At 43.3% G+C, this 14,726-nt stretch overlaps 1 protein-coding gene across 1 annotated transcript in view; it reads right to left on the reverse strand.

The window, feature by feature from the left end:
• Positions 1–14,726, reverse strand: part of LOC106592038 (adhesion G protein-coupled receptor B2) — a 468,281-nt gene that overhangs the window by 225,378 nt on the left and 228,177 nt on the right. Inside the window, 1 exon segment of the mRNA XM_045694922.2 lies at positions 272–433. Within this exon segment, the coding sequence (XP_045550878.2) occupies positions 272–433 (162 nt within the window).

Below are 14,726 nucleotides of genomic sequence, written 5' to 3' on the forward strand. Positions count from 1 at the left end.
GTGTAGATTGATGAGGAAACATTTTCATTTAATCAATTTTAGAATAAGGCTGTAACGTAACAAAATGTGGAAAAAGTCAAGAGGTTTGAATACTTTCCGAATGCTCTGTACATGAGATGGTACTGTATAAGATAATAAATATTATGTTGCAGAGTTTGGTCTAGATCTCAGGCTTCCACAAAAGGAGAAACAGAGGGACAGACTGATGGATAGACAGAGAGATAGACAGACAGACAGATAGAGGTGTATATGTACATGAGATGGTACTAACCGGGACAAACTGCTATGTTGCAGAGTTTTGTCTGTTTCTCAGGCCCTCCACAGAGCTTGGCCCCTCCTCCGCTCTCACAGTTTCTGGTTCGGGTCCTGGAGCCCCGCCCACACGTGACAGAACACAGGCTCCATGACGACCACTCCTCCCACAGCCCATGCACTGTAACACCCAGAGTCAGACAGGCACACACAGCCAATTGGGATGAGCGAATGAGAGATAGGAGGCGGGTCAAGCTGTCATACACAACGAGACTAGACAATGAACAAAGGGGAGTGACTTCCTGACACAACCAATAGGGTTGGAGAGTGTGAGCCTGGAGGCGGGATCATAACTCCTGTCAGCAAAGGGGGTTAGAGGATGAGAAAGAAAGTGAGTAAATAAACACTAGCACACCTCTCAAAATAACCAACAGATAGCACACCTCGCCCTCGCCACCTCTCCATATAGTACAAACCAGGAAAGAACACACCCCAAGCTACTCCAAAACCAGAAGCTCCGCCTCCACCTCCAGCTGTTTGGATGGACTGGGATGCGTTCAGTAGGGCACAACATTGAAGTGCATTCAGATAGAAATATAATATGTAGAACAGACAAGCCAATCATACAGAGTGTGAGGAATCGTGTCAGCTCTATCCATGGTACAGTACTTCTATCGGCAACGTTCAGTATTTTGCACCCTCTTGAAGGAAACCCTGTTGTTAGAGAATTAATGGCATATGAGAAAGTCAGGTTAGGAAATGAACATAAAAAAGACATCTGATTTCATGGATTTATGCACAGTAAGTATGACATGATCATAAAATACATTTCATATTGATTACCCCATACTTCTTGGTCATTAAAATGTAATACTGAGGGCACAGCACTATCAGACTCTGATCAGCAGTATGATAAAAATGTATCAACTTGTTCATTAAAATGGTGTGATGCCTTCTACTATATATCTCTAAATAAACATCTTAAAAGATATGAAATAAGAGCCTGGGCTAGTATTCATAAAGCCTTTCAAAATAGGAATACTGATCTAGGATCGGTGTTATCTTCTACAGCACAATGAATAAGAGGTTAAACTGATCCTAGATCAGTGTTGTGAAAACGGTGCCCTGGTTTTTGAGAGGAAGCTCTCTTGTTCTCTTGTAGAAGCTGCTTAATGGACACAGATCTAGGATCAGGTTACCATTCCAAATCCTTTGCCAATAGGATGCATAATACAACTGACCTGAGATCAGTGTCTAGGAGCAAAGTCCTTTGTGAAGTGGGACCATAGAGTTGGAAAGAGGGCTCCTCTTTGAAATCGTCTAAAATGGGCTTTGTGGCAATTGAGTCCTCTATTCAACTATTCATGGAAGTGGAAGTCAGTGGTGTGACAGTGGTGAGATATTGCATGCTGGGGGTGAAGTGCTGAGGAACCAGAACAGCACATTGTGGAGGAACACAGCACAGCAGCATACCTACCGCAATACACAGCCAACCAGTAAGAGAAATAAACAGACATGCATGTGTTGGCACACATATGACACCACATGCCCACAGGCAATAGACCAACAGACATAGTGTGTGTGTGTGCACAGAAGCACACACATACAGATCACTGTAAGCAGTCCAGTTGTTAAGAACGGAGGGAGAAATAATTACAGGGAGAGAATAAGCGCGAGGAATGACCGAAAACGGCTTCTGGACATCAGAACAGCGATCACTACATCAGAACAGCGATCACTACATCAGAACAGCGATCACTACATCAGAACAGCGATCACTACATCAGAACAGCGATCACTACATCAGAACAGCGATCACTACATCAGAACAGCGATCACTACATCAGAACAGCGATCACTACATCAGAACAGCGATCACTACATCAGAAAAGCGATCACTACATCAGAACAGCGATCACTACATCAGAAAAGCGATCACTACATCAGAACAGCGATCACTAACCTTAATTTGGATGAAGATTTCTACTTTAACGAGTCGTCAGTTGTGGATGTACTGCTCCTCCCGGACCAGGCCCTAATCCCCGGAGAGAGGCAGGCTCCATGACAAGACTATGTTGGTGAGTAAATAAACTGCCTCTACCCTTTGTTCTATTGGCGAACAAACTGGACGAGCTCCGTTCGAGACTCTCCTATCAACGGGACCTGAAGAAATATAATATTCTATGTTACTTGGAGTCGTGGCTGCACAAGGACATGGATAATATAAATCTAGCTGTTTTTTCTATACATCGTTAACCTCTACAGGATCCGTGACTCCCCCCCCCCTTCCACGGGACTGTTGAGCTGACGTGTGCTAATGTGACTAGCATGAGGTTGTAAGTAACAAGAACATTTCCCAGGACATAGAAATATCTGATATGGGCAGAAAGCTTAAATCCTTGTTAATCTAACTAAGCTATTACAGTGAAAGAATACCATGCTATTGTTTGAGGAAAGTGCACAGTTATGAACTTGCAAATGTATCAATAAACCAATTAGGCACATGTGGGCAGAATTCATTGGATCAGTCTAAAACTTTGCACATACACTGCTGCCATTTGGTGGCCAAAATCTAAATTGCGCCTAAACTGGAATAATACATTGTGGCCTTTCTCTTGCACTTCAAAAATGTTTTTTTTTAAATTTGTATTATCTTTTACCAGATCTAATGTGTTATATTCTCCTACATTCATTTCACATTTCCACAAACTTCAAAGTGTTTCCTTTTCAAATGGTATCAAGAATATGCATATCCTTACTTCAGGTCCTGAACTACAGGCAGTTAGATTTGAGTATGTCATTTTAGGCAAAAAAAGCATCTTAAGAGGTTTTAAAACCGAACGGCAGCTTCAGGTAAAGTTCAGGGGGAGATGAGTGTCTCTTTGTTAACAACAGCTGGTGCGGAATCCCTATTCACCACCGCAAACCCATGCTGGCACTAAGACAGCACTCAATGAGCTGTATAGGGCCATAAGCCAACAAGAAAATGCACATCCAGAGGCGGCGCTCCTAGTGGCCGGGGATTTTAAAGCAGCGTCTAATCTACTTTTTACCAGCACGTCACCTGTGCAAATAGAGGCAAAAAAAACATCTAGATCACCTTAACTCCACACACAGAGACGCATAGAAAGCTCTCCCTCGGCCTCCATTTGGCAAATCTGACCATAACTCTATCCTCCTGATTCTTGCTTACAAGTAAAAACTCAAACAGGAAGTACAAGTGACGTGGTCAATGCGGAAGTGGTCCGATGAAGTGGATGCTATGCTACAGGAACTATTTTGCTAACACAGACCGGGATACATCCAATAAGATTGAGGAGTTTACCACATCAGTCACATCTTCATTAATAAGTACATCGAAAACTTAAAATCAAATCAAATTTTATTGGTCACATACACATGGTTAGCAGATGTTAATGCGAGTGTAGCGAAATGCTTGTGCTTCTAGTTCCGACTATGCAGTAATATCTAACAAGTAATCTAACAAATTCACAACAACTACCTTATACACACAAATACACAAATACACGTCCCCCTGACCGTACGTACACATCCCATCCAGAAGCCATGGATTACAGGCAACATCCGCACTGAGCTAATGGCTAGAGCTGCCACTTTCAAGGAGCGGGACACTAATCCGGAAGCTTACAAGAAATCTCACTACAACCTCTGACGAGCCATCAAACATTCAAAACGTCAATACAGGAGTAAAATCAAATCCTACTAAGCTGGCTCTGATGCTCGTCGGATGTGGCAGGGCAAACTCTCACAGATTACCAGCCGCCATGAGTTTTCACCCACGACTGGGTGGACGAGCACGACTCCATCACCATCATTAAGTTTGCTGATGACACGGTGATGGATGGCCTGATCACCAATGACAGCCTACAGGGAGGATGTCAGTGGCCTGGAAGTGTGATGCCAGGTGTACAACCTCTCCCTCCATGTCAGCAAGACAAAAGAGCTGATCGTGGACTATAGGAAACGGAGGGCCGAGCACGCCCCCATCCACATCGATGGGGCTGCAGTGGAGCGGGTCGAGAGCTTCAAGTTCCTCTGTGTCCACATCACTAAGGAATTATTCTGGTCCACACATACCAACACAGTCGTGAAGAACGCACGACCAAACACCTTTTCCCCCTCAGAAGGCTGAAAAGATTTGGCATGGACCCTCAGATCCTCAAAAAGTTATACAGCTGCACCTTTAAAAGCACCTTGACTGGCTGCATCACTGTTTGGTATGGCAACCACTTGGCATCCAACCTCAAGGTGCTACAGAGGGCAATGCATTTGGCCAAGTACTGGGGCTGAGCTCCCTGCCATCCAGGACCTCTATACCAGGCGGTGTCAGAGGAAGGCACTAAAAATTGTCAAAGATTCCGGCCACCCAAGTCATAGACTGTTCCCTCTGCTATCTTACGGCAAGCGGTACTGATGCACCAAGTCTGGAACCAACAGGACCCTGAACAGTTTCTACCCCCATACCATAAGGCTGTTAAAGAGTTAGTCTGGGTAGCTATTGGTTAACTATTTAACTATCTGTATTGACCCTTTTTGCACTAACTCCTTTGACTCATAACATATGCGCCTGTTACTGTCTATTATCTATTCTGTTGTCTAGTCACTTTACCCCTACCTACTGTATACTGCTGTTACTGTCTATTATCTATCCTTTACCCCTACCTACAGTATACTGCTGTTACTGTCTATTATCTATCCTTTACCCCTACCTACTGTATACTGCTGTTACTGTCTATTATCTATCCTTTACCCCTACCTACAGTATACTGCTGTTACTGTCTATTATCTATCCTTTACCCCTACCTACAGTATACTGCTGTTACTGTCTATTATCTATCCTTTACCCCTACCTACAGTATACTGCTGTTACTGTCTATTATCTATCCTTTACCCCTACCTACAGTATACTGCTGTTACTGTCTATTATCTATCCTTTACCCCTACCTACAGTATACTGCTGTTACTGTCTATTATCTATCCTTTACCCCTACCTACAGTATACTGCTGTTACTGTCTATTATCTATCCTTTACCCCTACCTACAGTATACTGCTGTTACTGTCTATTATCTATCCTGTTGTATAGTCACTTTACCCCTACCTACAGTATACTGCTGTTACTGTCTATTATCTATCCTTTACCCCTACCTACAGTATACTGCTGTTACTGTCTATTATCTATCCTTTACCCCTACCTACAGTATACTGCTGTTACTGTCTATTATCTATCCTTTACCCCTACCTACAGTATACTGCTGTTACTGTCTATTATCTATCCTTTACCCCTACCTACAGTATACTGCTGTTACTGTCTATTATCTATCCTTTACCCCTACCTACAGTATACTGTTGTTACTGTCTATTATCTATCCTTTACCCCTACCTACAGTATACTGCTGTTACTGTCTATTATCTATCCTTTACCCATACCTACAGTATACTGCTGTTACTGTCTATTATCTATCCTGTTGTCTAGTTCACTTTACCCCTACCTACAGTATACTGCTGTTACTGTCTATTATCTATCCTTTACCCCTACCTACAGTATACTGCTGTTACTGTCTATTATCTATCCTTTACCCCTACCTACAGTATACTGCTGTTACTGTCTATTATCTATCCTTTACCCCTACCTACAGTATACTGATGTTACTGTCTATTATCTATCCTTTACCCCTACCTACACTATACTGCTGTTACTGTCTATTATCTATCCTTTACCCCTACCTACAGTATACTGCTGTTACTGTCTATTATCTATCCTTTACCCCTACCTACAGTATACTGCTGTTACTGTCTATTATCTATCCTGTTGTATAGTCACTTTACCCCTACCTACAGTATACTGCTGTTACTGTCTATTATCTATCCTTTACCCCTACCTACAGTATACTGCTGTTACTGTCTATTATCTATCCTTTACCCCTACCTACAGTATACTGCTGTTACTGTCTATTATCTATCCTTTACCCCTACCTACAGTATACTGCTGTTACTGTCTATTATCTATCCTTTACCCCTACCTACAGTATACTGCTGTTACTGTCTATTATCTATCCTTTACCCATACCTACAGTATACTGCTGTTACTGTCTATTATCTATCCTTTACCCCTACCTACAGTATACTGCTGTTACTGTCTATTATCTATCCTTTACCCCTACCTACAGTATACTGCTGTTACTGTCTATTATCTATCCTTTACCCCTACCTACAGTATACTGCTGTTACTGTCTATTATCTATCCTTTACCCATACCTACAGTATACTGCTGTTACTGTCTATTATCTATCCTTTACCCCTACCTACAGTATACTGCTGTTACTGTCTGTTATCTATCCTTTACCCCTACCTACAGTATACTGCTGTTACTGTCTATTATCTATCCTGTTGTCTAGTCACTTTACCCCTACCTACAGTATACTGCTGTTACTGTCTATTATCTATCCTTTACCCCTACCTACAGTATACTGCTGTTACTGTCTATTATCTATCCTTTACCCCTACCTACAGTATACTGCTGTTACTGTCTATTTTCTATCCTTTACCCCTACCTACAGTATACTGCTGTTACTGTCTATTATCTATCCTTTACCCCTACCTACAGTATACTGCTGTTACTGTCTATTATCTATCCTTTACCCCTACCTACAGTATACTGCTGTTACTGTCTATTATCTATCCTTTACCCCTACCTACAGTATACTGCTGTTACTGTCTATTATCTATCCTTTACCCCTACCTACAGTATACTGCTGTTACTGTCTATTATCTATCCTTTACCCATACCTACAGTATACTGCTGTTACTGTCTATTATCTATCCTTTACCCCTACCTACAGTATACTGCTGTTACTGTCTATTATCTATCCTTTACCCCTACCTACAGTATACTGCTGTTACTGTCTATTATCTATCCTGTTGTATAGTCACTTTACCCCTACCTACAGTATACTGCTGTTACTGTCTATTATCTATCCTTTACCCCTACCTACAGTATACTGCTGTTACTGTCTATTATCTATCCTGTTGTCTAGTCACTTTACCCCTACCTACAGTATACTGCTGTTACTGTCTATTATCTATCCTTTACCCCTACCTACAGTATACTGCTGTTACTGTCTATTATCTATCCTTTACCCCTACCTACAGTATACTGCTGTTACTGTCTATTATCTATCCTTTACCCCTACCTACAGTATACTGCTGTTACTGTCTATTATCTATCCTTTACCCCTACCTACAGTATACTGCTGTTACTGTCTATTATCTATCCTTTACCCCTACCTACAGTATACTGCTGTTACTGTCTATTATCTATCCTTTACCCCTACCTACAGTATACTGCTGTTACTGTCTATTATCTATCCTTTACCCCTACCTACAGTATACTGCTGTTACTGTCTATTATCTATCCTTTACCCCTACCTACAGTATACTGCTGTTACTGTCTATTATCTATCCTTTACCCCTACCTACAGTATACTGCTGTTACTGTCTATTATCTATCCTTTACCCCTACCTACAGTATACTGCTGTTACTGTCTATTATCTATCCTTTACCCCTACCTACAGTATACTGCTGTTACTGTCTATTATCTATCCTTTACCCCTACCTACAGTATACTGCTGTTACTGTCTATTATCTATCCTTTACCCCTACCTACAGTATACTGCTGTTACTGTCTATTATCTATCCTTTACCCCTACCTACAGTATACTGCTGTTACTGTCTATTATCTATCCTTTACCCCTACCTACAGTATACTGCTGTTACTGTTTAGTATCTGTCCTGTTGTATAGTCACTTTACCACTACCTACATACATATATACCTCAATTACCTCATACCCCTGCACATCAACTCGGTACTTGTACCCCGTCTATATAGCCAAGTTATTGTTCATTATTTTGTATTTATTTATTCCTCTTGTTATTATTTTTCTCTCAGCATTGTTGGGAAGGACATTTCACTGTTAGTCTACACCTGTTGTTTACAAAGCATGTGAAAAATACGATTTGATTTGATGATTTTAATGGAAGGATAGATAGAGAGGGAGAAGGAGAAGGAGAGGGAGAAGCAGGGGAACAAAGACATGGATTAGAGAGTATGAATGGACTGTATTGCAGGAATATGACATTTGAGGACACAAATGCAGAAGCGAAGGAAAAGATAATATGAATGAAAGAGTGGAATGAAAATAAAGAGATGGAGAAAGGGGGATGGATCAAGATATTTGCAGTCGAATGAGTCAGAGATTTTGGAGGAGTGAGTAGGGAGAAAACTTTGTTAAAAGACAGATGGAATCGACAAAGAAAATGAGTGCAAGACTGGAGGGAGGGATGTTGAAAGACATAAAAAGAAAGAGAGTAGTAGAGGGAAAGGGAGAGAGAAACAGAGAGATAGTGAGATACAGAGAGAACTAGAAAGAGGAGGAGTAAGAGAGAGAGAACAAGAGGGAGATATATGTATCTGGATAGCTGGCTCTTTGCTGAGCAAGGCTGGAGCGAGAGATGTTGAAAGAGATGGAGAGAAAGAAAGAATGATAGAGAGAGGGAGCTGGCCCTGTACGTGCTGAGGGTGGAAGGACGCTGGAGTGTGAATAAAACATGCTGATGAATAATTAACTAACTCAGCTGTAGAGAGCAAAGCTCAGAGGAGATACAGAGGGGGGAGAGAGATGGAGAGAGGGAGAAAGAGATAGATAGAGAGAGAGGGAGAGAGAGATAGAGAGAATGAGCAAGAGAGTGAGAGAGAGAGAGGAGGGGTAGGGCAGGGTGATGAGAGTAAGGAGATGAGGAATGTGAGATGAATAGGATGATTATTGATGTAATCAACAATTAGAAAAAGAAAAAGAGATAGATTAGACAGGATAACAATAGAGGGAGAGAGAGAGAGAAAGAGAGAGAGAGATGAGGAGGGAGGGAGGGAGATGAGGATAGAGAGAAGGGAGAGAAATACTTTTTTGACAACATGAATATCAGCCAGTGGAGGCTGCTGAGGGGAGGACGGCTCATAATAATGGCCGGAATGGAGTGAATGGAATGGCATCCACGTTCTCCAATCCAGCCATTCCACTGATATCAGCATAGTGTGTTTAGCCATGGAAACCAGCCAAACAGTTGGTTGTAATCATCCTCTAAGACAGCCAAATGTCACATAGATACAGAGTTTATATGATCACTGCTTTTTTATATAATCAACTAACTCCATCCCGAGATAGGATGAAGAAATATTGAGCTGCACAAACTTCAGCAAACTTCTCAGACTAAAGTGATGATCCGAGGGCTCTATACTTGGTTTATTCATCTTAAAGGAATCGGGCTCGCTCATATGCACTAGGATCATCTTGAAGAGAGAGCAGTGGAAAATCCAATCAATTACTAGAGCTAAAGCTATGAACAGGCTTTGGAGCGAGTAGGACAGAGAGAGTGTTAGAAAGGATGTATTCCATGCCAATAAAGCAGCGTGTGATTCTGTAAGAAGATATTATAGAGGAGATAAAGGTATGAGATCTAGAAATGAGAGAAGAGAGAGAGTGGGATTGGCACACAGACAGATATTATAAACTGAACAGACAAAAGAAAGCATTCAAGTTCTGTCAGACTGTGTAGGCAACCAAACATCCATAGAGGTTAGATGTCATGGTAGAGTAGGTGCGTAGGTGCTCAAAACCACTGTACCACACACACACACAACGCGCACGCAGGGAAACACACGCAGACAGTTTCCAGGACGAGAGTATGGGGACCTCCATAGGAGTTAACATCAGGGTAAAAATACTGGGGTAAAGTGAGGGTTATTACACTGTAGCAGCATCTATTGGTCCAATAGAGAATTTACCCCACTAGCCCGGAACATCATTGATCACTGCGCAAACCAAGGAAGTGAAATACTATCCAGAGACACGCACGCACACGCACACACACGCACACACACACACACACACACACACACACACACACACACACACACACACACACACACACACACACACACACACACACACACACACACACACAAACACACACACACACACACACACACACACACACACACACACACACACACACACACACACACACACAAATAGCCTGGTGTATTTCTCTGACACATAAAACCAGAGCTTATGCATATGTAAATGTACCCAGAGAACACGTAACCATGGCAACGAGAAAAAGCAAGGCCAAGGGTCATATAAGAGAAAAAAACGAAACAATGCAGAAAGCCCAGTAGCTGTATGAAGAAACATGTTGGCAAAAGAACACGCCCCCACACACACACACACACACACACACACACACACACACACACACACACACACACACACACACACACACACACACACACACACACACACACACACACACACACACACACACACACACAGACAATGCACAGACCTATGCTCACCACCATGATAACGATCAATTTGGACATCTCGAGATGGCAGACGGCCCTTCTTACAGTAACACAAACAAACACAGACACAGGTTCACTTTCTCTCACGATCGATCGCTTATCTACCTCAAGAACTTGTAAACTGACAGCACTGGCAATATTGTATACTGTCGATCCCTCTATTCCTTCAAAAAAGGATATATCCATTGGTAGAAGAGAGTCTTGTCAACCTAGATTATATTTTTCTTCTAGGTTTCATTTTGATAGGGTTTCATAAGCTACATTTGAAGTTGGAAGTTTACATACACTTAGGTTGGATTCATTAAAACTCATTTTTCAATCACTCCACAAATTTCTTGTTAACAAACAATAGTTTTGGCAAGTCGGTTAGGACATCTACTTTGTGCATGACACTAGTCATTTTTCCAACAATTGTTTACAGACAGATAGTTTCACTTATAATTCACTGTATCACAATTCCAGTGGGTCAGAAGTTGACATACACTAAGTTGACTGTGCCTTTAAACAGCTTGGAAAATTCCAGAAAATTATGTCATGGCTTTAGAAGCTTCTGATAGGCTCATTGACATCATTTCAGTCAATTGGAGGTGTACCTGTAGATGTATTTCAAGGCCTACCTTCAAACTCAGTGCCTCTTTGCTTGACATCATGGGAAAATCAAAATAAATCAGCCAAGACCTCAGAAAATAAACTGTAGAAAGCCACAAGTCTGGTTCATCCTTGGGAGCAATTTCCAAATGCCTGAAGGTACCATATTCATCTGTACAAACAATAGTACTTAAGTACAAACACCATGGGATCACGCAGCCGTCATACCGCTCAGGAAGGAGACGCGTTCTGTCTCCTAGAGATGAATGTACTTTGGTGTGAAAAATGCAAATCAATCCCAGAACAACAGCAAAGGACCTTGTGAAGATGCTGGAGGAAACAGGTACAAAATTATCTATATCCACAGTAAAACGAGTCCTATATCGACATAACCTGAAAGGCCGCTCAGCAAGGAAGAAGCCACTGCTCCAAAACCGCCATAAAAAAAAAAGACTACGGTTTGCAACTGCACATGGGGACAAAGACCGTACTTTTTGGAGAAATGTCCTCTGGTCTGATGAAACAAATATAGAACTGTTTGGTCATAATGACCATCGTTATGTTTGGAGGAAGAAGGGGGACGCTTGAAAGCCGAAGAACACCATCCCAACCGTTAAGCATGGGGTGGGAGCATCATGTTGTGGGGGTGCTTTGCTGCAGGACGGACTGGTGCACTTCACAAAATAGATGGCATCATGAGGTAGGAAAAGTACATGGATATATTGAAGCAACATCTCAAGACATCAGTCAGGAAATTAAAGCTTGGTCGCAAATGGGTCTTCCAAATGGACAATGACCCCAAGCATACTTCCAAAGTTGTGGCAAAATGGCTTAAGGACAACAAAGTCAAGGTATTGGAGTGGCCATCACAAAGCCCTGACCTCATTCCATTGAAAAATTGTGGGCAGAACTGAAAAAGCGTGTGCGAGCAAGGAGGCCTACAAACCTGACTCAGTTACACCAGCTCTGTCAGGAGGAATGGGCCAAAATTCACACAACTTATTGTGGGAAGCTTGTGGAAGGCTACCCGAAACGTTTGACCCAAGTTAAACAATTTAAAGGCAATGCTACCAAATACTAATTGAGTGTATGTAAACTTCTGACCCACTGGGAATGTGATGAAAGAAATAAAAGCTGAAATAAACCATTCTCTCGACTATTATTCTGACATTTCACATTCTTAAAATAAAGTGGTGATCCTAACTGAACTAAGACAGGGAATTTTTACTAGGATTAAATTAAACAGAGTTTAAATGTATTTGGCTAAGGTGTATGTAAACATTCTTGGCTGTACGTGCGTGCATGTGTATGTGTGTGTGAGCTAAATCAGGAAACATGCATGGCAACGCATGGAGAATGATATGAACAGAGTAGTACATTATTCAACTACAACACTGTGTGTGTGTGTGTGTGTGTGTGTGTGTGTGTGTGTGTGTGTGTGTGTGTGTGTGTGTGTGTGTGTGTGTGTGTGTGTGTGTGTGTGTTCACTTGTGATCCAGTTTGACTGCATGCTAGTGAATTACATTAACCTACACATATTAATAATTCACCTCCTTACATTAACATCACATATGGAGAGATCATGTAGCACTAACGAGTCAGAAACATTGGTGTGTGTGTGTGTGGATAATGTGTGTCAATATGTGCTCGTGCTAACATACTTGCACATGTGTCTTTCTGTGTGTGACTTATGGGCGTCTAAGTGTCTGTGTGTTTGGGTGTGAGGAGAGCAGGGAGCAGAGAGCCTCTAAGTGTCTGAGTGTTTGGGTGTGAGGAGAGCAGGGAGCGGAGAGCCTCTAAGTGTCTGAGTGTTTGGGTGTGAGGAGAGCAGGGAGCGGAGAGCCTCTAAGTGTCCGTGTGTTTGTGTGTGAGGAGAGCAGGGAGCGGAGAGCCTCTAAGTGTCTGTGTTTGTGTGTAAGGAGAGCAGGGAGCGGAGAGCCTCTAAGTGTCCGTGTGTTTGGGTGTGAGGAGAGCAGGGAGCGGAGAGCCTCTAAGTGTCCGTGTGTTTGGGTGTGAGGAGAGCAGGGAGCGGAGAGCCTCTAAGTGTCTGTGTTTGTGTGTGAGGAGAGCAGGGTGCGGAGAGCCTCTGTGTGTTTGGGTGTGAGGAGAACAGGGAGCGGAGAGCCTCTAAGTGTCCGTGTGTTTGGGTGTGAGGAGAGCAGGGAGCGGAGAGCCTCTAAGTGTCCGTGTGTTTGGGTGTGAGGAGAGAAGGGAGCGGAGAGCCTCTAAGTGTCTGTGTTTGTGTGTGAGGAGAGCAGGGTGCGGAGAGCCTCTGTGTGTTTGGGTGTGAGGAGAGCAGGGAGCGGAGAGCCTCTAAGTGTCTGTGTGTTTGGGTGTGAGGAGAACAGGGAGCGGAGAGCCTCTAAGTGTCCATGTGTTTGGTTGTGAGGAGAGCAGGGAGCGGAGAGCCTCTAAGTGTCCGTGTGTTTGGGTGTGAGGAGAGCAGGGAGCAGAGAGCCTCTAAGTGTCTGTGTGTTTGGGTGTGAGGAGAGCAGGGAGCGGAGAGCCGCTAAGTGTCTGTGTGTTTGTGTGTGAGGAGAGCAGGGAGCGGAGAGCGTCTGTGTGTTTGGGTGTGAGGAGAGCAGGGAGCAGAGAGCCTCTAAGTGTCTGAGTGTTTGGGTGTGAGGAGAGCAGGGAGCGGAGAGCCTCTAAGTGTCCGTGTGTTTGGGTGTGAGGAGAGCAGGGAGCGGAGAGCCTCTAAGTGTCTGTGTTTGTGTGTGAGGAGAGCAGGGTGCGGAGAGCCTCTGTGTGTTTGGGTGTGAGGAGAGCAGGGAGCGGAGAGCCTCTAAGTGTCCGTGTGTTTGGGTGTGAGGAGAGCAGGGAGCAGAGAGCCTCTAAGTGTCCGTGTGTTTGGGTGTGAGGAGAACAGGGAGCGGAGAGCCTCTAAGTGTCTGTGTGTTTGGGTGTGAGGAGAACAGGGAGCGGAGAGCCTCTAAGTGTCCGTGTGTTTGGGTGTGAGGAGAGCAGGGAGCAGAGAGCCTCTAAGTGTCTGTGTGTTTGGGTGTGAGGAGAGCAGGGAGCGGAGAGCCGCTAAGTGTCTGTGTGTTTGTGTGTGAGGAGAGCAGGGAGCGGAGAGCCTCTGTGTGTTTGGGTGTGAGGAGAGCAGGGAGCAGAGAGCCTCTAAGTGTCTGAGTGTTTGGGTGTGAAGAGAACAGGGAGCGGAGAGCCTCTGTGTGTTTGGGTGTGAGGAGAGCAGGGAGCGGAGAGCCTCTAAGTGTCCGTGTGTTTGGGTGTGAAGAGAACAGGGAGCGGAGAGCCTGAGGAATTCTCTCTCTCTGCTAATCTAAAACGGTTACTTTGGCGCAATTTCAAACACAATATTTTGCCTGGGCAATTTTTTCCAAGTTTAATTTTTGTGAAGTGTTAATGCTGATATTCAAAATGGATTATCTATATCACCTTAATTTAGATGACAAAAAGGGAGAAAAAATGTCTAGATCTATAT

This window comes from Salmo salar, chromosome 14 (genome assembly GCF_965601325.2).
Source record: "Salmo salar chromosome 14, fSalSal1, whole genome shotgun sequence".
In the NCBI taxonomy this organism is placed as follows: Eukaryota; Metazoa; Chordata; class Actinopteri; order Salmoniformes; family Salmonidae; genus Salmo; species Salmo salar.